Source organism: Parus major, chromosome 3 (genome assembly GCF_001522545.3).
Source record: "Parus major isolate Abel chromosome 3, Parus_major1.1, whole genome shotgun sequence".
Classification (NCBI taxonomy): Eukaryota; Metazoa; Chordata; class Aves; order Passeriformes; family Paridae; genus Parus; species Parus major.
This window is the reverse complement of record NC_031770.1, coordinates 62,738,294-62,762,815: the sequence shown is the minus strand read 5'-3', so window position 1 is coordinate 62,762,815 and position 24,522 is coordinate 62,738,294. Positions and strand designations below refer to the sequence as shown.

Below are 24,522 nucleotides of genomic sequence, written 5' to 3'. Positions count from 1 at the left end.
TCACCTGAGAAAGCGGCCTGGGAAATCAAGGGGAGGAATTAAAACAATCCTCAGAGGTAGAAAACAGCCTTGCAGGGGCTGTTTGTCAGTTTCTTGTTTTCTTGCAAGAGAAGGTTGAGGGGTGGTGTACCCCACTGACCAATGATGGTGATGTGTTAGTTTACTAACCAATGAGTTTTACCTTTCTATACTTTCACTATCGGTCTATAAAAGAAGATCTGAGATAATAAACCTTAGGAGCTCTCCTGTTCAACTGACAAGAGAATCCGTGTTGTTCTTCTCACCTATCCCAACAGAGCAACAAGCTTTTCTTTGCATAGCTAAATTAATATAGTACTTCTAAGAGCTTGTCCTTGCTTTTTAATGGAAATGTCTCAGTGCCCTGCTTTGAAGTCTTAGGAATTTAGCAAGGTGCCTGCAGCTATTCACACTGCAATTCCTGCTTGCTTCCAGACTGTTACCACCTAACTGCTGAATGGAAAGAAGCACAAGTTTCTGTGGAAAGGATGGAAAGGCAACCCTTTCACCAAGCCCACTTCTATCTCCAAGGGACACTCTGGAGGTCTTAATATTAAATAAATAGTGACTTTTCTCCCTGGAAGGGTGCTGCCTGCAGGGCAAAGAAGATGCATGCACTTCTGTGCGGAAGATCTTGCTGGAGCTGCTGGTCCTTTTCAGGGCTCCAAACAATATCAGTCTGTAAAGGCTGTCACAAATACTACATATTTGGTGGCCTAGGTGTTGTAGCACATCATATTAACAATATATTAACAATAATATTAATCAATTAATATTAATCAAATTAATTCATAAAAAAAAAACCCCGAGAAGACAGATTCTTGGTGTAGTAAAGACTTTTTAAGTTAAAAAAGCAAAGCTGTTTTACTGTTACCTAGGTAGTTTTCCGCTAAGTGTAGGGTCTCCATTGTGCCCATCTTTCTGCTCATTGTGTACCAGAGCTGGTCTCCTGCAGTGTTCCCCAGAACTGAACAAGCCTCTTCTCCCCTGTTGCCTGCCTTCCAAAGAAACTCCTCACTACTGATTTAGTTCTTCTTCCTCAGTAAGGTTCTAGAGCTCTCCTTTCTTTCCATGTCCCTTTAGCTTCCCTTGTAATTTCTTTGTCTCGCAGACACTCAGGTAATCTCTCTTCTCTCAGAAGCACAGCTCCCACAGGAGCTCCCTGTGGTTTTTGACTTCTCTGTCAGCCTTGTGCTCCCAGCTTTCAACCCTTTGTGCCCACATGTTGCTACCAGGAAATTCCTCCTGCTCTGCAACTCCTCTTCTGTAAGCACTTCTACAAGGACTTCCCTTCCTGGGAACATACAGTATGTGGAAGTACATTCAGATTCACTCTGAAACAGATGGAAACATTTCTTATTCACGTCATTAAGATCTAAAGGAGGTTTGCGAGCTCCCCAGTGAGAGACTTTGGGTACACAGCCCTGTTGGTTACATGCATGGGATTGTTCCACTCTCATGTATTCATCTTCTCACATAAGCATTTTACATTTCACTGGGTCAATTTCTTTACTGGAGTGCATTGTGTAAGTGGACCCCAGTATGCCTCAAGCTCTTTGCTTGCCTGAGTTTTCCCAGTGGTTTTGTCAATTGTTTTCTTCCACAGAGCTGGCAAGTAAAGAAGCAAATCCCTCTCTGCTCCTAATGAAGAATACAGATTTGCATACATGATATGCTGGCTTATGTAGATGACTTGTCTGTGTCACAGGAAGTGTTTGTGGGATGTGGGGTCAGCAGATATCAAAGCAGAGGGAAAAACTTCTTTAATGCTTCCCTAAGGAATTCCTAGTTGAAGGGCTGAGGAGAAAAGAGATTGGAGAGGCTGGGGTATACTCATTTTCTTGAGTGCCTTTGAGAGTGCAAAATATCATAAATAAAATTGAACTCCAATGTTGTAGTTGCAGGGACTCCGCTAGGCAAGATTAGCAGTAAAAATTATTTCTAATTCTGAAATTTCTCCTCATATATATTCCTGAAAGTGAGCAAAATTCTCTTGAATTTCTGGCCAGATTCAGATTCTAAGAAAGGATTTAGCAGATTGGAACTGTGTGGCTGAACTCAGAAAGTAGCATGTGCATTTGCAACACGAAATGACTCTGTGGGGATGAATGGACAAAACATAAGAGGAAGAATTAGGTTGGTCAGTTGATTTGCTACCACTGAGCTTCATTTCTTATTCTGTAGTAGGGGATGCGTTTGATTTCTTTCCAGCGTAGCTGATGAGTTAGAATTGAACTGTGTTTCCCATGAAGTCGGCTAACATTTGTGTCTGTCATTGCTCTTGGTCACGCACAGACATTCAGAAAGTGACATGTTTGGTTGCCTGGTATTGACTGCCTTCAGCTAATGTCACTTCATTTATTACTTGCTGCAGATAACTTCTGATTCAGTTGTCAGTATCATGACCCCTTCTGCTCTCTCCCTTATTTTCTTTCACAAAGAGAAAGTTGTGCCATTATTTAGAACTGCTGTTAATTCTGTCATGTGTTCTCCTGTGCATCAGAGCACTGTGCATACTCAGGGGTCAGACACAGCTCACATTCAGGCTTTCTACTCTGTCCGGGTTTATAGAGGGTGAACTGCACCATTGGTATCTGTGCATTCTCCAGAAGCGTAAAGGCATCAGGATCAACCTTACGTTGCTTTTTTCCCCTCTTGTCTTTCCCATGAGTATAATATTGGCTTTATGAAAGTGATCAGAAAATTCAACTGAAAGTTTCAAAGTTCCATTCTGAGGAAGAAAAAGTCCTACAGCTTTGGCCAAGTTTTTCAGATTCTGTGCCCTAAAATCATGGATTTCTGAACAATGGGATCAAGATTGTGACTATTAATTCAGTGCTTCTGAGAACAGGAAATGGAGGAATGGTGCAATCATGATATCCCAGTCTGACCATTCTGAAATTAAGAAGATCACATATGGAAGCCATTTTTGCACACTATTGATAAGGATGTTGCTTCTGGTGCAAGAGTGTAGAACAGGTCTTGTACCCAGAGCAGAAATAACACACAAGACCTTCGTGTAAAATGTCTGTACAACTGTGTACACTGCAAAGAACCAAAAGGGAAAAAACCTGTTACACAATATACCAAACTTTCAAATATCATCCCAAAAAATATCAAGTGTTATATGGACTGTAATAGACGGACTGAAACAGATGTAGAAGGACATGCTTCTGCTCTGTAGATTTACTGAGATGGGATATAATTTATTTTCCCTGCGTAGGAAAACAAAAATTCATTAATTTTTCTGAGAACATTTTTCTGAGAAAGGCCAACTCTGTTGGTACCAGAAACCCAAATCATCTTTCTAAAGTGAAATAATAAAATGTACTCTTGTTCTGAGTTTAATGATATATTAAAGAACTTGAAAGGCAACAAATTTACTTCTTTTTCCTTGATAGATCACTTCTAACATTCATATATCTATATTGCCTCTGCATACTAAGAAATGTGTGATTTCTTGCCCTAAACCCCAAACAAAATTGAGACCCCTTTGTTTAGATATTCATATGGTAAAGATGTATTGGTAAAAAACACTTGCTTATCTTTCTGTGTGCTTCCCAGCAGTAGGGTTGCCAGTATGTAACAAATGATCCTGATATGAAAAAAAACAGAAGAGAAATTTTTCTTACAAAATTTATGTGTGTGCCCAGGTACTGTTAGTCATCTTCATAATCTCTAGGCTATCTTCCTTAAAAGCATGGATGTTCCTAGGTGGTTTTTTTCCCCCTTTTCTGTGGTCCAGAAATGCCTTAGGATAAAGCGTAAGGATTACGTGCATATGTGTGATGAGAATGTTCCTATTCTGAGACCTTTGGTAAGAGGAGACAAAGACATGAGAATGCAGCTGCAGCAGAAGTGGATGTGAAAGCGTGGCAACTGCTTAGCAGGAAGATGTGGTTTTCATCTCAGTTGCACAGTGGGAAGCACTTCATTCAATAAGTTTTCTGTTCTCCTTACTTAAAAAGTTTTGAGCCTACAGACTTTTGGGGTAAAGGTGAATGGAGAACACTCATTACAAGTAAATAAAGACAAACTAAACACCACTTGAAGGACTAATGTTTTTCTGAATATATTAAGATGCTGAAATGCGTCTTACAGGAAGAGACCCTCAAGACACAGAATCAGTCAGTCTGGCTCTGAAAGTACTACTTGGATATTATATTTTTCATCTGTTTTGTGAGAGGATTTCATGCTTTCCAGTTTGCTTCTACTAAAAGGCATTAAGAATAAACAGTGTTTGGGAAGCATAGCTTTCTCTGACAGCACAGGCAGAGACTATTCATAAGTTTTTGACAAAAGTGCCTGAATAGCAAGGAGTGATGTGGTTGGTCTTTCAGACTCCTGCATGGAGTGGAGTGCCATGGAGTCCCACAGTGCCAATGCTGGAAACCTTCTGATATTTACTGTGGAATAGTTTGTCCTTCCAAGCAGAACAAATCTGGTGGTCTGTCTGTATTAGACAGTACCAAGATCAGAAGCAAAAATAGCTTTCACAAATACTTAAATTTATCTAACAGATAAGACAGAAGAAGAGACAGCACTGACATTAAATCTGGACTTTGCCACCTGCTACAACTGAGCACCTTGAAGCGTTATTTCCCTTGATTCTCAACAGAAATTGTTTCAGGAGAATGATTTGTTATTTTCCTGTCATTTATTTAAATAAATTCTCCCCAGATTCTGTGACTCATTTTCTCCCAAATGGATGGCTATGCTGCCAGCAAAAGAAAACTCCAAGATTAACAAACTAGCTGTCTTTTAGTGAAAATGTCACTGGTAGTTTACCTGACATTGTTTTGTCTAAGGACAGTTGCCTGAATATCTGATAGATCATTGAGTTTTGCTTTTGGCTGTGGTCAGTTTTCACAAGCAGAGCATTTCTTTCCCCCATGCATACCTGAGTGGTCTGTTGTGCATTCTGGGTGATCCTGCAGGCATTTCAGAGGCATATATGAGAGGATTAATCTAATACTCCCAAAACCTCCTGAATGCTGTCTTGGCCCAGTAATGAGCTGCAAAGTTAGTCCTGGTGATGGAGTGCTAGCTGGGATGCCTGTCATAGCCTTCAGTCTCTTAATGATGGTAGGTGAGCCCTCCTGGGACTTGCACAAGCCTTCCTACTATTGACCCTCTGCAGACAGCCCCCATCCCTCCCCAACTCTTCTCTTCCACCCAGTCTCCTCATACTTTTGGCTAGACTGGGCTTTTGCTATGGCAAAAAGGGAGCTGGGGAAGTTGTGATTTGGAAATCTCGCACTGTACTTTCGGAACTATGCTCTGTTAGTCTGGTGAGAAGTGCCACAGGAGAAAAATGACAACAGTAATTTGGAAACTTAGAGAAGCAACTGCACACAGGTGTTGGCAACATGTGAGTATCTTTATCTTGGATAAAGCTAGAGTAAAATGGGTTCAGTGAAGCAGAAGGAGATGTTGGCAGCAGGAGAAGGAGGAGTGGATTTGAGAAAAATAGATGCTGTGCACTTTGTAATTACTGTTTACTCTGTGAAGAGGCATGAATAATACTGTGCTTAACAGATGCAAGGAGATGCCTGAAAGGTAGATATTTTCCAATGGATGTGTTAAAAAATGTAAAGGTGAAAACAGATGAAGAGCAGAGAAACTCTGTATCCTTACTTGGATGTAGGCCTTAGAAAATACTGATAAAAGAGAGCCTCAGGATGAAATTGTAGAAATCCCTTAGGACATTAACAAACTAAATGGCACTTCTCTCAAGTACAGCAGCAAGCTACTTTGAATAATGTCTGTCATATGTTGGGAGTTGAGCTTAAGTTTTGGGTTATATGGACCTATAAATGGATTTACATTTTGTAATGTCAATTCTAAGACTCTTGGGGTAGTCCCTCATCTTTCAAATATACTTAGAGAACATGCTGTGCTAGTGCAGTGTAGATAGAAAAAACAAAGGTGAAAACCCTTAATGGTAAATGTTATGTATATAAAGGATGGTGTATTTTTAGATAGCTAAATTTGAATTATAGCCACCCGACAGATGGATAATGATCAGCTGATTTTCTGTCTGACAGATGTTCTAGAATTGTCTAGTTTTGCATACTTTTTTAATCAAGTGCATAAATCAAAATTCACTTACATGAAGGCACGTAAGACTGTCCTTCATTATCTTGCTAGGTTGTCTAGTATTATGCAATGAAGGAAGATTACATCAGAGGAGAAGGAGATGTGCTGGAGAGGAAAGGGAGAGCTTTGTAACAAATACAGAAGTTCAAACTGTACTGCAGAGGAGAGTAACTTCATATGGCATGAGTTGTAGACCAGGTTTTCTCCATTTAAAAGTGACTATTTAAGGGTCAAAACATCCATGCAAAAGAGAAAAGAGGGGGGGAAAAGTCCTTCTTCCAAGGCAGGCTTGAGAATGTGTGTTTTCCTGTTAATGTCATTCTTTACAGCTTATGCGAACAGCAGTCTACTCACAATAGTACTTTCGGCTCCACGGAATTAACGGTTGAAATGAAATGGACAGGAAATGGAAGCATGCTGGTATTTTGGCATTGAGAGTAATTTTAACAATTTTACTAAGCAAAAGAAGACCCCAAGCATTTTCTGTTCTGAAGTGTAATTTACAGTCTCTTTACTTGCTGTGGTGAGCATATGAGGAAAAACAATTAGGACACCTAGAGTTTAATAAATATGAACACCCCCACAAAGCCATGAGACTGTGTATATAAACATGGATTCATTCTCCTTCTTTCATATTTCGTGCCAAGTGCTGATCTCACCCTCTGATAGTATAATACTAAATCTGAGAATGTCGATGCATGTTTGACCATTGGACTGCATCATCTTAAAGGTCTCTTCCAACCTTGATGATTCCATGATTTTTATGTGTATTCTGAAGAAATGTCATTCTTGAATGCCCATGTATAGTTTCTACACTTTGCCACTGATGGAAAAATTTAATTTGGATTTGACCTGTTTCCCTACAGAACAGGAACTTTCTGCTAAATCTCCAGGTGAGACCTTTCACTTACTGCCCTTGGTTAAAGGAAGCAGTTTATTTGCATGTTCAGGTCACCTTTCAGACTTGGCGCTCCTACTTGTGCCTTTGTTTCTTGCCAAGAAGGATTCATTTCTTCTATTTCAAGGTACTTACAAATACAAAGATTACTTCTTGGTTTTGGATTGACACAGCTGAAAGGCACTTTGATGGAGAAAAGAAAATGTTTGTAGTAGAAATGGCAGGTCAGTATCAGTAATCAGAGTTCTGCCTCTTCTTTCCTGCATATCAGAGCAAATCATATTTGATATTTACTTGTATAATTTTTTATATCCATGAAATGAAAGCAGTAATATTTCCCAAGCTTAGCAGAATTTTAAAAGGGGGACTCTGATGCTCTGCTTCTTATATGAACAACACTAACATGACTGACACTTTCCATATCCAGTTCTTAGTCTAAATACAGCCAGTTGTCAACCAAAAGATGACAACCTTCCATCAGATTGATCTCCGGTACCATCTGTATCCCTTCCCACACAAAGCACTGACCTTATTCACACAAAGAGACAACACTCCTGCTCCCCCATTGCAAACAGAACTTCATTCATATAGAGCAAGTAACTTTCGTTTTTCATTGAGTAATGGATACCTAATTATTATTAATTGCTCTGTTAATTGTCACATTATTGTGTAAATGATTGTATTATAGCCTTTTGTGACTGCTAAGGGCAGTTTTCACATACTCTCTCTCTGTGCCACTTGCAGCCACTTCTGCTCTAGGTGTTCACACTTCATCCATGAGTGTGACCATGCCTCATTTCTGTGCCTGATTGAAAGCCCATTCTGGTCCAATGTTTCCCATTCAGTACAATGGGCTTTGAGACAGGGATCACAGGAGCAGAATATGGTTGGTTCCATTATTTCCGGGATTCAGTTATTTATTATATAAAAGTCACATGCTCAAGTGAAGGTTAAACCAGGCTAACAAGCAGCAGAGGAAAACAAGTGGTTTGTTAGGTGAAGGATAAAGAAATTCTATGAAGAGTTTCAGTGTTTTGAGAGGTCATTTTATATAGGTTGCTGCTTGGTGAAATGGATTTTTTCTAACAAGATTCTAAATAAGAATCTGAACAAGATTCATAATAAGGAAAACATGCTTTACTTCACACAGACTGTATGACAAGAGAGTTTTAGTTCTCTTACAAGTGATTGTAAAGCAAAACCGCTTAAAAAAGAGGGAATAGGTCGTAAAAGGACATACAGATGGCTGGCAGAAAGGACTGTTGCCAACCCTATTTACAGGTTTCTTGGTGGTGCAAAGTTGTGCAAAAGGCACGGTAAGGACGGTAAGGATGTACACAGACAGTCTTTTATCTTCTTCAGGGGCAGAAATTAAGCTTAAACACTCAGTATTGAAATATATGGCTTTTAATAAGAAAACAACCATTGAGAAAAGCTATTGTACTATTGAGCAGGTGATTAGCATCCATCAGGCTACAGCTGTTTTCTTCTTCTGTTTGTTCCATATGCAGATGTTGCTATGAGGAAAGGAGTCAGCAATGACTGATGTGGAGCCTGTGGTCACAGATTTTGCAGCATCAGGACGGGCAGGCCGCCGAAACGCCTTACCAGATATCCTGGGCTCTCCTGCTGGTGCTGGGACTTCAGAGTTGCCACACAAACTGGCTGAGCTCTCTGTTTCAGAAGGTAATGGCTGTGCATTCAGAAAAGGACATTTTTATGCAGTTGTCCTTGTTTTTTTTCCTAAGACTTCCACCACCATGCAGTTTTGATAATACTAATATTCCTTTCATCATTTAGAATTAATTTGAACCTTCCAAAGCAGTTATCACGTGTGCCTCCTGATGAGACAAGTTAATATTAACCCATATCCATCCACTGATACAGTGTTAGCAGTTTAGGGAAACAGTTCAGTGCTGGGAAATGAATTCCAGTTCCCTTGATTTCCAGGCAACTTTGCAAACCCAGCCAATCCAGCCATAAATTCCAGCATACTACTACACTGAGATAACTTTGCATAAGACAGCAGAGCTGTGCTGTTAATACAATGACAGCTATCCTAACTCAGGCATATACATTAAAAGTAGTGTTTATAGTATATTACTCCTGCTTAGTAGGCTTTCAACTTTTCTATCTGAGACCAATGCCCTATTTTGCCATGATCTTTAATTTGATAAGCTGTTCTGCTGATACAGCAGATGTCTAATCAACACCAGCTTTGTGAGTTCTTTTTACTTTCAGAATGACTTCAGGGGAGTTTTCAGATTCAGAAAAATCCTTTTTCTAATGCCTAAGAAACAAAAAATGTAGACTCACCCTGATCATGGTCTGTCCCTACTTTTTTTAAACTGAATCAGAATTTTTTTCAGAAAACGTTTTCTTCTCATGCCCATCACTGTTGCTGTTGTGGTACCACCACAACAAATGGTCCCACATCTGACATGATGGTGTGAGTGCAGCAAACGGGAAGGCAAGCCTGTGCTGAGGTTCAAACCGTCCATGAATCTGAACCAAAGTACATCATTAAAGGGATTCCTAGTCTCCAGAGTTGCATATCCTCCTTTTACATTGCCCAAAGATATTACAGGATGTTAGGTGTACAGCCTCCTAAAGCACCGTAAAGGCTGGGAAGGAAGGACTTATTTGATCTCAAATTGTTATTTTGGTGATTTGCTTTTTAGTCATGTGTTTGGGGGTTCTGTAATCTAAACCCCACATAGGCCCATCAAAGGACTGCTGAGCAAGTAGGAAGAACATTTCCCGGAGGAGTAAGAAGGGCCAAGTGACCATATTGTGACTTGAACCAGGAGAAGCAAGGAAAGTAAGAATCTGAATGTGTTCTGGAAGAAGGCATTATTTTGTCTTGAGGAGACATTTTTCCCTATAAATATGAAAATTAGGTCCCTACAAAACAAACAGGAAAGAGTGCAAATCTTTTTAAAAGAAAAGTTACAGCATGGCATAAAGTATCTAGCCCTCCAGATGACACAATAGTCCTCCTCTCCTGGTCTCCATCCAATCCATTAAGGAGAAGAAAAAATGAAGCACAGCTATGTTAGTTTTAGCAAAATGTACCGATGCTTTCGTAGAAATACAGGACCAGCACTGCCAGGATTTGAAGAACAATTAAGAGCATTGAATTGTCCTTGGCTTTTGTCACTGACGTATAGCTATGCCAGAGCATGTTGGAAGGCAGCAGATTCTGTTACCAGCAGTTTACAGTAGTGATAATAGGAAGTGAATACAAAATGCAGCTAGGTCCACTCTGACAGCTTGGGTGCTTTCTGGGGATGGGAATTCCACAAGTATCAGATGGGAGTTTCAGCCTCATTGTGTTATAAATTAAAGTTTTGATGAGATAGCAAGCAAACAGAGGAGAATTCATCAAAATGGAAAGACAATTTTGAAGTTCAAATGCTGTGACAGGGAAACAGTTTGTGAAACATTTGGGACTCTAACAGGCATCTCTTTTGCCTATTTCTGACTTTAACAATAACTCGTTAAAAAAGGAAAGTCATTTGCAGCTCAGAACAAAGAAATTAGATAAAGGAGAGAAGTGGAAAGATGGAATGTGGCTATATAAAGTATGCCCTATTTTGTTGCTACTCTGAAATTCAGATTCAGTGAAGATTATGGGAAATGGTGAGGACTCTCTCCATTTTGTTTCGAATTTAGCTAATGCTCATTGAATCATACATTTCCTCTTTCTAAAATACTGTCAGCTACCATCACAGTGAAAAGTCAGGAACAAGATGTGCTAGTTCCTTCTGGTTTAGAAGAGAAAAGAGACTTTGCTCTATTTTTTTTATGTATACACACGGACTGTACCTGTATTATGGACAAATGTCTATGTACTCTGCAAGCCACATGAAGTTGATGTTCTTGTGAGATGACCAGGAGAAATTCTGGCATCAGTTATTCATTTTGGAGTGTAACTCTGAAATGCAGACCATCTGTATCATGTCTGATCATCCTCTGGTGGTGTGTAAGTTTTGGAGTGATGAGACTTTCCAGAGGTGGAATTTTGAGAGCAAGAAGCTGTACTGGTCTTCCACATTTGGTAATCTGTGTTAGGGCACCATTCTGCCAATAACAGTAGCTTAGCTAGCACCTATTGCACACCTAAGTGCCACCAAGTATGAGACTAGATTTCTTCTAACAAACCGTTTTCGTCTAGCCTGTCTGAAAGACTCCACTAATATTAGATGTCCAGCCTGCACAGAAACAGCCAATAGAGGAGATCACTCTGTCTCCCTTTCCACAACAGGGCTGTGCCACATATGGCTGGAGGATGTAAAATAACTCAGTTCTTTATCACTATAGAACTCCAAAGCCTCTGAATCCCTAAGCAGACTTAAAACATCAAGCAGTTTCTGCCAAAGGCTTTAGCTGATGAATTGTGTGCAGCATTATATATTTGCTGTGATGTGGAGACCAATATACATAATTCTTTTGGGTGATTTTGGTATTTTATAGCAAGTCAGAAAATGTACCCCTTAGATTATGACTGTGGAGGAAATGGAGGAGTATGAGGTGGAGAACAGTACAGCCAGATATGCTGAGCAGGTCTCTCCTTGTCCCCAAAAGCTATGGCCTGCTATAGATTTGGTTATGTTGTTACCACTGGTACTACCATGTGTGGTTTGAAGGTAATGTCAAAATTATTATTATGGTTTGCAAGCAAATCAAAGCAAGAAGAGTTTCTGCTTCTCAGTGAGTAAACTTGATCAGAAGAAACAGCATGGAATAATACATGTAATGACCAGAGACACTGGGGAGCTCTTATTTATATCAGTCATGTAAGCATTCAACTCTAATCTGTGCAAAAGTGAACTTCCAACTCACAGTAACAAAAATCCCCCATCCTGTGAAGACAGGTATATTCATGTAGGTATTTCTTGTCAAAGAAGGTCAGACATATAATTGGCATGTCCATAAACTGTAATGTTATCTACCTGAAATCAGACAGTGCTCAAAGAAATGCAATATTCTAATTTTATTTTGGAAATGACCCAAAAAAAAAATATAATGATGCAAAGTTATTTCCAATCTGTTTTTTAGATTAATGCCAAATGCACATTGATCAGCCTGTGCAAGGAGTGGGCAAATCAACACCAACAGGCAGTGGCTTTTAGAAGATGTCTCTCCAAGTTCTTTATTTCTTCAGTTAATCTCTCTTTCAAAAGCACCCATGACTGTGGTAGCAAAGAGCCAGTCCAAACAGAGATGATCAGTGAACCCAAATGCTTGGTTGCATTAAAAAAAACTGTGAGAATATGTGTGGTATAAATGTTTAATTCTGTCTCTGTTTAGATGCAGGAGCAGAGGGTGGAGAAGTGTCATCATCCAAGGCCTTGCTGGAAAGTCAAGAGGCGGAAGGAAAACGCAATGATTCCTAACACCTAAGGACTTCTGGGTTAATGAATCCCATCAACAGCCTTCCCAGTTTCCCTGTGTCACCCCTTCTGAAGTGTGGTAGCAACTTTAGCAGCACAGACATGACTTTGCAAAACACTTGTACCTAGATGATTATGCGGATGGCATACAGTTCTTTCTAATGTCATCCTTCAAAAGCAAAGTTCTGCATATCCAAACAGAAAGAGAGCTAAAGAATGTATCTCTTGTTTTCAGTTTTCTCTCTTGTTTTGGTTATAGTATTCTTCCTAACTAATCTTATTTAACAGTTCATCTAATTCATGGTTTCAAAATCAAAATCATGTTTCTAATTTCCAAAACCAACTTATTTCTCTCTGACACAGAGGTTCACTCCCTACAATGTGATACTAAGTATATATTAGATTACAGACATTATCTGTAATTTATCTCCCAAGATTTTTATTCTCATTAGACATATGTAGATGGGTGTGAGAAAAAAAAAAAATTACATAAAATAAAATTTTCTCCTACTCCTGTTGCCAGAAAGTTTTATAGACTATTTAAACATCAGTGTTTGTTTTCTCTCCTGACCTCTATTTGATTATGGCAGATCATCTCAGTTCTCCCACTCTTTGCAGTCTTGCCACTTTGGCCATTCATTTTCATGCTGAATATTGTAGCTGTTCATGTGTATCTAACGTAAAGTAGGTATGTTTGTATCTAATGAAAATTGTTTAATCTCACTGTGGAAATTAAATATCTATCATCTTTTCTGTCTTTGGCTGATTTCTTAATTTTTCTCCTGTAGGACAATATTTAAAGCCCAGTAATACATATTTCTTTTATTTCATCTGGGTTTTGCTTTGTTGTTTGCCGACAGTGAAGATGTTTCAATCACTGTGATTTTTACAAAGATTGTAGGCAAAGTTTTTTCCCTACTGGAAGGACTTGGTTTGTTTTGGAGGTCATGCTCCTGAAAATACTTAGTATTCATTCCCTTATTGTAGGAGACTTAAGATTTGGGTACAGACATGAACCTTCATGATTTCTTGGGCAGCAGCCACTTACGTGCATCATGAAAATTGAGGAAGCATCTCTGATGGGTACATCCCACATGTCACTGGTATTCCATCTGTGAAATACTTGTGTAATCTAAACTTGGCTGAGAGCTTGTAAGAGCTCAAGGGAGCTTGTAAGGCACAACTTTAATTCCAACTGTTCATTTACTCATATTGTGGCTTTTGAGGACCACTCAATAAAGGATCCAGTTTAATTCAACTGAATTGACAATTAGTTTCCTCATTTTAAACCTGTTTTCATTTAACGAGTGCAACATCCAAAATTTTTTTTCAGATTTGGAAATGTAAAAAACTTACTTCACTGGATCAAAACAGGTGGCTTAAGAAAGTCTGAGAGACTGAACTAGCTGACACTGAAGGAACAGAGCTGAAAACAACAGTAGACAGGTACTAGGCGGTAACCGTATTTGTGGTACACACTCTTGTTCTGGGTTGTAGTCCTATTCTCCAACACCAGCCTCCTTTATAGAATCACATTACATAGAATTGGTAAATTAGAAAAAGCTGTGGTGGTACCATCAAAATCAAGTATATGAGTATTACTGGAACGTAAGTCCTTATATGCTTTGCTCTTCTGGGTCATGGCCTATATTGAATTCTGCACTTCTTTCACAGTTGCAGCACTGTGCAAAAGAAACTATATTTAGATTCTTCTCTGATACAATACAGACAGTGAAATTTGGGTTATAGGAATAGATACTTTAGATACTTTGTTAGTCTAAACTAGTTTGAAAATTGTTGTTATTTAAGCACCAATTATGATCCAGGTGAATTTGGCAAATTATTCATGTGCTAAATTCTATCTAAAAAAAACCCCAGTCTATAACTATATACATAAATAGCCTAAAGTGCTCACAAACGTGTAGTTCACAACCAGTCAAGAATTCCCAACACCCTAGGGAATTTATTGTAAAGCAATCAGGTATTTACTTTGTACTTGAGCTGTATGAACCTGTTGTTGAAAACGTGTTGCATAGAAAGAATTTTAACAGCAATTTTGAAAAAATGCACTAGTAAAAACTAAGATTTAAAATGCAATTTAATTAAAAGCAGGATGAACATTTTTAAAAGATCTGTAATATGTTATATGTGTATTACCTAATTGCAAATTAACCAAGTTACAAATACAGAAATGGTTCTTTGCCATGTGCATGTATAGTTTGTGTCTAAACAAATGTTAGTCTAAAGTGCATGAGAGATCTCTTTTTTAGTTAGTTGTAGCAGCAGTAATATTTAGTAATATTTAGTTGTGCCTGGATTTTACCAAATTTCTCCAGTTGTGAGCCAAATGCATATTTCTGACCAGTATAAACTGACTCACAAACTAACTAATGTGGGAGACATTGTACTGTATAAACTTTGGTCTTTGGGTCAGAGTTTATTAGCTGTGCATGATTCTTGGCTCAGGTGGAAGGGAACTCACCCCTTGAAGCCTGTCTGGGGGGCTTTATGCCATGCTGTCCAGTACTCTGGGGCTTGGGCAGAGTTGCTGTCTTAAGCACAGCTGAAGTTGGGGATGCTTCGGTTCATTTTCGTGTTAGCGTGCTGAAGACAGATAATAGTCCTGCTAAACTCTGGCTGAGTCTGTAAAGAGCAAATGAAGTACTTCTGAATATGTTTGTCACTGAGCCAGTTTATCCAGTTTCAACCATTATCCAAGCTGTTTACTACCCTCCCTTAGTGCAACTAATGGATAATTGATAACAGTGCATTCTCTTGGTTAACATGGCCACAACGTAATGGCCCTGAATCAGCAGGGTATTTTAAAACATGCTTAACTTTAAATGCAGAAGGGTTTCACAGGAGTCAATTTAGGTGCCTAATATTAGGTACTTACTTAGTTACCTTAATAAATGACAGCAGCAAACTTCTATTAGGTCTAATCTGGTATTATAATGCATTAATCCCAATTTCCATTCCAGCAAGTTTGGTACAGGTAATAGCATCTTTTTCATCATCTTACAGCACTATCCTGGGCTTTTGCAAAGCAAAGAATTTCATGTTAATACCAAGCAAAAAAGGCAACTTTGTTGTCTTCATATTTTAGAATATAATGAAGCAATTATCCATTCTTATCCACTCAGCATGCTAAAAAAAAAAAAAAAAAAAAGCAGGAAGTACCTTTGTAATTTTATTGTGCATATATTAAAAAATATAGGTATTTTAAACATAGAGAAAGTTTGCCTTCATGTTTTCCAGATGTCATTAAGAAATTATAACTGCACTTGCTTACTTAAAAATTACAAGAGAGCAGTGGCTATAAGAGGCTTAAATTGCACTTTACCTACTACCATTAGTAGGCTAAATATCCTTTATACATCACACACATAAAGAGGAATACTTCAAGATCTAGCAAATTAGTATTAGTTCATATTCCTCTCTTCTGTCTGCTAGTGCTCTGTGTATGACAAAACCTACGAAACAGAATTTAACAAAGTCTTCTCCAAGGATTTCTCTATGTGTGTTCAGTGAGCATAAGCCCCAGATGGAGGTGAGTGTGGGTTTCCCCAAGTCCAAACAGCACAGACCAGTGGGGCTGAGCCCACTGAGCTCCCAGGGCACTTGCTCTGAACTAGAAATGGCAAAGGCTTACACTGTCCTGCCATCTAGTGGGATCCTGAGCCTGCCAGGTCGGTTGTGCAAGGCAGTGGAGGGAGACAAGAGACCTTAAACGCAGCTGCAAATTGGGCTGGTGAGAGGCAGAATGTCTCTAGCTAATCCAATACGTTCATTTCAGGAGTTTTGCTACGTGCCCAGAACCTTGGTGCCTCTGTATACAGAAATCTGTGTGATTGCAAACAGGAGGCATCTTGTCTATCAGCCCATAAACTTACTGTAAAATAGGTGTTCAAGTCTGGCTCGCAGCCTACCTTACTTACCCACTCTGTTATTTGGGTTTGGGTGCAAATCCCACCTCAGATGACTGTATTGACCTTTTTTTAGGGATAATTGTGTTTCATCTTCTCAACCTGAAGCTGTTCTACTTTAGCTAGTAATTAGCAATGATTACTGAGAGCTCTTCCTTTACTGTCTTGGTTTATTTCCCTTTTCAGGCCAGCAGGGACCATCTCGATGGATGTAAGCAACAGGAAGCCTGAAGTCCATCATTTTATCTGGCATGTGCCACAGCCCAATGCCAGATCTCTGGATTTTAGTACAAGACTTGCCTAGATAGTGTTGTGGGGGGTTTTTGTTGTTTATGTGTGGTGTTTGTTTGTTTGTTGGGTGGGGCAGGGGTTGCCTGTGTGCTGTGGGGTTTTCTGCGTTGAACATATTTATAGTAATTGCTTGCAATGTAAGGGCCCTGGTGTGAGGATTTAGACAATCCCTACCAGTGCTTTATTTATGTATTTATACAGCCCCTAGGCTGTACTGTGCAAGGATTGATGCTGTAAGTCCAGTGCTTATCATACAATGTATGGAGAAGCTAATCTGTGATAGACTGGCTTGACCCTACTGTGTAGAGCTTACTGTGCTTTTATTTGCAGACTCCTCTGGCATGTTTGTCGATACATCAGCGGTGTAAACATAAAAAGAAGGAGTGTGTGAACTGCTGCTAATGCCCAGCAGAATTCCAGGAACAGTTTTGCAGTAGCGCTCTCGGTTTGCTTAAGGTGCAGGAAGATTCCCGGCGCATGGGAATGCAGCCGGCAGGCGACACCTCCCTCACGGCGGGCACCAGATGGCGCCCGAGCCCGCGCAGCCACACAGCCGGGCCTCGCCTTGCTCACAGCCTCGGCCCCGTCCGTCCGCCGGCTCCCGGCTCCCCGGGCACGGCGGAGTTCGGCTCTCCTTCGGGATGGTGGCTGCCGTGAGGAAGAGCGGGGGCTGTGGCAGCGCCGCGGGAAGGAGGACGGGGCACCCCACGGGCGCCAGAGGCCGCCCTTGCCCTTGCGCGGCCTCGGCTCCAGCGGCCGCGCCTCGTCACCACACGGGCCCTGGGCACCGCAGCTTCTGCGGCTTCCCAAGCAGGGGGAAGCGGGCACAACAATCATCCAATGCTATCCCGTTCCTTCCGTCTTGATTTGTTGTCTTGCTCCCCTCAAAGCTTACATTCATCTCCTTTCCTGTCTTTAGTGCTCATCACTTGCTGCACTCACACCTGAACCCCAACATCCAGCGTTAGAGCTTTCAACGCTCAACACAAGAGTTGAATCTCTTTAATTACCTCCGTATTTGCTAAATATGATGGTAGAAGGTCAACTCATTGCTGTTCCTCTCAGCAAGTACTGTGTAAATGTTCCTTTATCAGACAGACTCATGAGAGACCCTTGAGCCAGGCCCAGAACAGCCCTTGTCTCTAACACGGAGAGAGGGAAAACTTGTGTGGAAAACAAGTAACATGTCATTATGCAAGTAGAGGTGGTGTTGTAATCTAAAAAAGTGCTGAAATAAGTTTCTTCCAGGCATCTTCTTTCAGACAGCCTTTGAACTTTGCGTCTTTTTTTTTTTTTTCTTTCGGCTGCTGTGACTCAAAACTTTTAGGTAAATTTATAAAGGATGAAATTAAATGCTGGAATGTAATGAGTATATTTAAGGGAGGGAAGACAAAGGGCAATGAGGTGGAGTTAAAGGCATGACAGTTTCACCATGTTTCCTCTCCGTAGCCCTTCTTTTATCAGAGCATTTGAGCCAGTCATGACCTGGTCCTGCACCCTCCACTGGCTCTGGACTCAGGATGTTTTGAGCTCTGGGTGCAAGGCTGATCAGTCAAGAAAGTTTCAAAGGTCTGGAGGAAGATGCTATTAGAAGCCTTGTTTAAATTTTACAAGATTAGTTAATGATTTTGACCATAGAGGGTCTGGTTTATGTTTACTGTTGCCATGCTGAGGAGGAAACCTTTCATAATACGTACACATGAATGTATGGAATTAAAGGAACAGTGGCAGTATCTATACCTCCCCATAATTATCTAGGCAGGGACTACATGCCTGTTTTCCTTTGTGCTAATATCTGTATTTTTTCCCATTACAAACTCTGGATCTGGTTAAGTATGAACCCACACTTAGCAAGTGGGATGTGTTTGTAAGTTTCCCTGTATAGAGTTGTCTATTGTGACCATCTCATGTGATTTCTTGCATAATCCAAAATACAGAACTTCTCTGAATTACTTCCTGCATCATGTCCAATTGGATGTGTTTTGTTAGCATAGTTTACAATTTGCAGGGTTGAAAAGTCTTATAAGGCAGTTTGAAAGCTGGCCAAAGGCTTAAGTGTCCTCACAGGTAATATGCACTTCATTTTTAATATAAATTTCTGTAGGTTTAACTTTCAGTGACTGGAATTTTGTGTACCAGACTGGAGAGGCCACTGTTTCTCTGGGATTGTCTCCAAACAACCAACATGACCAAAATTTTCCCCAAGCTTGTCTTTGTACTACTCCTTATTTAAATCTAGTTATGAACTACCGTAACACTGCAATGCTTCAAGTTGCTCTAAAATTTTGTTTTCCAGGAAATTTATGTATTTAGACTCATGAAAACTCAGAAATTAGTCAGTGCTTGGTCACAAACCAGTATGTAAAGCAGGGATATGGTTGCACTCTTGAATGAATCAAGTTAGGTATGTAATTCCAGCTAGGTCACCCAGCATGAGGTTTCATTTCAAAAGCCTGATTTGTGTCAAGCATTTGTTCATCTATGACAGGCCTATAAATTGATAACCTAATTAAACTATTTATCAAGACTGTGGAATTCATATCTTTCTCTGGATGCACTAACACTGCTTTTTAGAACTTCTGAGGAAACAGCTTGCTCTGGGTGAGAGGTTTTGATTTAGAGGACACAAACCCAGAGGAGTGTGGCTCCAGCTGCATCTGGGAGATCATATCTGGCTCCAAAAGGCTGTAACTGTGTCCTGTCAGTCCCTAGCTCAGTGGAACAGAGGAGTACCTTAGGGATATCCACATGCAGGTAGCTAATGAACTGAGTTTTAACTTTGCATCTGTTTTACAAATTCACTATTTTTTTTCTCAAATTCTTGAATTCTTGAAATTCAGTCAAATAAGCCTGATTTTACTTCTTGCCTAAATCTCAGCTGGTACTGAGAATGATTTCAGTATATTGCAAAAAATGGAATGCTTCAGAATGGACAAACTGAATGAAGGTACATTGAGCCATTCCAAAAATTTCTTAAATTCAGCCCTGCAGATTGCACAGTTGTTTTTTGTTCTGCTGAAAGGATATACCTTGGGATTGATTACCTTGAGATTTGTTACCCTGAGTTCCAAATAATCACGCTTATTTATGTATTTGACAGCCTTCATAGTGTATTCTAGGGCTACAGGAAGAGAACATGATATTCATGATGTATGACAAGTTAAACTTGTACCTTTACACTGTGAAATTGATATTGATTATGATAAAAATCATTCCCTTCTTTGCAACAATACAGAATCCTTGGACCTTAATACAGAGGGTCTTTCTGCTCCACTAATATTCTCACTAGTCTGCCCTGAACACCAAACCTACATGTCTCTCAGAATCAGCTGCAACAGGTCAAATGGAAGTCATCTAATCTCCTTAAACCTATGTGTTATTTTTCCATTCCTCCTAATAAGAATTACTTTAGTTTATTATGTTCATAGTATTCACATGCCTTCTAAATTTCTCTCTAAGAAACCTTGGTTTCTTACTTCCTTACATATACCCATGCTGAAATTGTAAGTCTGGGAAGCTGATTTCTTGGATTGATTTTTTACAGTAACTAGACAGCTATTGTGACACACAGTATCAGGCACACAGTATAATTTCTGTAACAGTTTAAGGGCTTTTAAATAGGTTTTCTATTCTTAAAGGTAAAAGAAAGCAAAAACAAATATTAAAATAACAAAGGCCTAATGGCACAAAATTAAAGTAACTGTCTCGTCAATATATTGAACTGGGAGCCAGGAAGGTGCCTGGTGTTAATGCTGGCTAATTCTTTGAGGAGAATGTCTGACTTGAGTCATCTAAATGTAAGTGACACAGTAACATTAAACAAGAGATAAACTCCCAAATGCCTTTCAGAAGCAGAGAACACTCTGGAGATATTTCATAACATTTGCTTACTTTAAATCATTGTCAACCAGCTGTCCTCCCAGTTTAAACCAATCCAAATATATGTCTAATAGTTCATAATGAGGTATTAGTGGGTATTTACTTTCCAGGACTCTCCTAATCTCATGTCACACCAATTTGTAACGTAAGAGAGAGTCTACAAGAATGAATGCATGATCACAGACCACTTCATTTTCACCGATTAGCAACCAACACCAGAATTAGACCTCACCATGACTTGTGTCTAATGCTAGTCTGTCCTGGCATTATTTTGCTTGAGCTTTACAGTGGCAGGAAACCTGCTGAAGATGTTCTTAAGTTTTGCCTAAAATATGTCATGCTCTTAGAAAGGATGTGGTATAAACATGTCTTTCCTGCTCCTGCCTGCATTACCTTACATTTCACCTATCATCTGGTCCAAAGCTCCAGCAAAGCCATTCCCATGGCATTTATACAGCACAAAACTGGATTTGTACAGATGCTTTGTAGCTAGGGCCACTCTGTGACCACTTGTTTGTGCAGCTGCATAATTGGGTGTCTTCTTCATAAGGTATTTATCTCTTGTTGAACCTGGGATTTCTAATGAGCTGTCCATTGATAGAGTAAATAAACCTAGGTATTTTCTGTGACTCACCAAGAGCACTGAGATGGCTCATTTTTATTAGGGGATCAGAAAATCTCTTAGACAGCTAGAGGACATATGAGATAATTTTAGTTAAGAACATTCTACTGCCATGTTTGACATTGGATTTTTCTGCAGCACCAAAAATGAAATCACACTCAGCCCTGAAGTAACATCATCCTGTCTGACACAATAGCTGCTAAACTGTTCATTCCTCTATTACACTGAGATCAAAGCTACACAGAGATTCACAGCAGGGCTTCAAACAAGCCTAAAATTTGCAGAGAATAACCTAGCATGCTGTCCATAAATAGAGGAAACTTCTTTCAGCTGCACATTATTTTCAGTTTCCTTAATAATACTAAGCATGTAAAGAAATGCCTAAGTGAGCTAGGACCCTGAATCCTGCTGCCTTTCAATGGAATTCAATTCCTAAAAGGCCTCTCAATGTCTACATCTGCTTTTGTACCAGGGGAGTTAGGCCCTGGTATCACTGCTGCCCTTTGTTGCACATATGGGTACAAGATGCTCTGCAGTTCACAGACTTTCATTGCCAGAAATGTTTGAATAATGGATCATTACTACATTATGTGAAGGTCTTATAACATAGTATCCTCTTAATGTAGTATTCCAGCTATTGTACTACAAAGATGGTGAAAAGACAGAGATTTAACTGAATTGGTATAGCAAGAGAGCCCTGCCTGCATTATATCCAGAGAGGGACAGAGCGGAAGGACAGATAAACCTGACTTCAAATATTAGCTGCACCAATTTCCCTACTTTTCTACAGCCAGGCACTAAGCCTTTAGTGACTGGCTGTCATGATTAGATGGTCAACAGTTCCTGACATAGATTATGAGGAATCCACACATGATAGAACCTCATGGTCAGACTTTTCTACCACAGCAGCCTGGTGACCATCCTGTGGTGCTCCCTTCTTCCCTATACCCCCCCACCCACCCTTTTTTTTTTCCTTTTGCCTGAATAAGTAATTTTTTTTCTTTCAAAGTATAGAATGAAGGCTGAATGAGGCTGATGGCCTCATTCTCTGAATGTCTGAGGGCATGTGAAGCAGGGATATAACAGGGGGAAAAGTAGCCAAAAGCAGGTTGTCTGTCTGGTGTTTGAAGGCTGAAGGTTAGGGCAGTCTCACCAAATGGCCTTTGGAAGCAAGGATTACTCATTACACAGAGATATCTTGCTGCAGAATTTTCATCTTTTAAGCAGACCTTGTACAGGGAATGCAAATGTGCCTACTTACACTGCTCAGGTGGTGTAAAGGATTTAGTGTAAAGGAGAATGAATCCCTGGCTGTTCAGAATCCCCAGAGATACTATTTGTCGTGGGAGCACACAGTCAGTTAAAACCATCCAAGTGCTGATAGCACAAAAGCAACTCCAAGCTGGTCTCTTGTGCAGTGACCTAAAATGCGCACCAGATCAGTGTATTTCACACCATGGTCTCTCAGCAAAGTATTTATATCGATCAAGATGACTCGTACTAGTTTTTGATGTTAGCATAACTCTTGCATAAGGGTCCACAATCAAACACAGTGCATAAGATGCTATGGAAAACATTTTGAACTGTGACTTGTCACCCCACAAAGAAGTCGATAATGTAACATTTCCAACTGTTGATTTACCCTGGTCCCAAATCATCATTAACACAGACAGGTGGGAACTCACCCTCATAAAACACAATGTGAGGACTCTGGCAACCTATCTACTTTAGAAGGAATGTGAATATTTTAACAGACCCTTGTTTTATATTTGAAGCTTGGCACAAAGTTTTACAGAATGTATTTTTCTTAAGAAATTCTTACTTCCTTCCTTCCCCTTAAGGGCAGATCATTACACTAATACTTGTCTTATTTAAATGCATTGAGAAATCCTGGCAGAACAAAGCTATCCCATCAGGTATGACTGCTTAAATTATGAAGGATCCTGAAGAGGCTGCTTCCCAAAGGCCAGGCTGCAGCATTGTCTGGAAGAATGTGCAAGGCAGAAGTGTCCTTGAGGAGACCAGCTACCAGGAGTGGCACTGAATTGTTTTCAGGAGTTTTATATCACAAAGTCTGTGAGGCTGGTTGTATACAAGCCCCAGTGAGCAAAGAAAGCACGAGCTCACTCAGGCTGTGTGTACACATCTGCACCAGAGTAATAAACAGGGGCTCCAGGGCTACTGCAAAGAAAATCTGTATGAGCAGATAACTTTTTCTTGTCAGTGCTGGGAGAGGAGACACTGCCAGTTCATGAGGATATTGCTTAAATAATTTAGAATTTAATATCACAGAATCATTGATTGATTTGGGTTGGAAGGGATCATCCAGTTCCAAGCCCCCTGCCATGATCAGGGACCGTTCCACTAGTGCAGGCTGCTCTATGCTCCATCCAACCTGGCATGCTTAAATTAAAACTCCACCAGAAACATCATTTGCCCTACACGCAAAGAAAGTGCCAATACTACAAGAGCTTGAAAGAAATGCAAATGATGGTCAAAAACTAATCTGAAAATATTAGAAAATCGTTCCTAATTATTTTTATTTTGTATGGCTGAAGTAGGTGGAAAATTGTTGAGGTTTTGTTCCTAAATCACGTAAATTCTCTTTTGTGCAGTCCCTGAGTTTTGTTGCAGGAACTGAAGTGCTCGATTCACTCTTCTGGAATCCATCCAAGCCATAGGTCAGGAAAAGCTGACACCGTGGGATGTCCCACAGAGACAGGCTGCTTTCTGAAAAGTACTCAAGATGAGACAAGATGACCACCTAATGCCTTCATAAATTTCAAACAACTAGAAGGAAGACATTCCCTCTCTTGCAGAAAAGAAAGAGAAAGAAAAAAAGAAAAAGAAAAGAAAAAAGTTTTAAGCTCTTTTACTTTTTTTTCATTCTTAATCTCCAAATGATGATAGTTGTGGAGCCAAGATGCTGTTTAGAGCCAGGAACAGCAAATACCAAGTTCAGACAGCATCCATAGAGATGCTATTGCGGGTAAAGGGGTCTGCACTCGGCCAGCATCAAAAAGGCCTTGAAAGTCTTCATGGGAAAACTTTTGGAGTTGGCGTTCTGCAGTAGCGTTTATGATCCTGTGTTTTCACTCAGCAGCCCTTCCCGCTGGGTGCCCTTCTCGTTTTGCCCGCGCGTTCCTTTAACAGCGAGGCGGGCGGGGGTGTCCCCGGGGCGCCTCGGGCGAGGAGCGGCGCGGCAGGAGGAGGGGGCCCCTCTCCCTGCCCTCTCCACGTCCAGCCGAGTGTCCGGCCGGGCACCCCGCGCCCCCTCCCCGGCGGCGGGAGCGCCCTCCCCCGGTGGTGCCGGCGTCTCCTCGGCGGCCGTCGGGGGCGGACCGCGGCCGCCCCCCGCCTCCGGCCCCCCGCCGGGCGCCGGCTTTAAATGCG

General features: G+C 40.4%; 1 protein-coding gene across 7 annotated transcripts in view; it reads left to right on the top strand.

Annotated features, from left to right (window-relative positions):
• The window catches only part of PKIB (cAMP-dependent protein kinase inhibitor beta), a 53,772-nt gene extending 40,604 nt beyond the window's left edge, over positions 1 to 13,168 (top strand). For 6 of the 7 annotated variants that reach the window (XM_015623098.3, XM_015623099.3, XM_015623097.2 and 3 more), the window contains exons 2-3: positions 8,527 to 8,701; positions 12,329 to 13,168. In XM_015623098.3, coding sequence (XP_015478584.1) covers positions 8,554 to 8,701; positions 12,329 to 12,414 — 234 coding nt within the window. In that variant the 5' untranslated portion in view covers positions 8,527 to 8,553 and the 3' untranslated portion in view covers positions 12,415 to 13,168. Of the gene's footprint in view, positions 1 to 5,366; positions 5,390 to 8,526; positions 8,702 to 12,328 lie in introns of those variants that run through there. The other variant, XM_033512817.1, reaches the window with a different exon arrangement.
• The last annotated feature ends 11,354 nt before the right edge of the window (positions 13,169 to 24,522 follow it).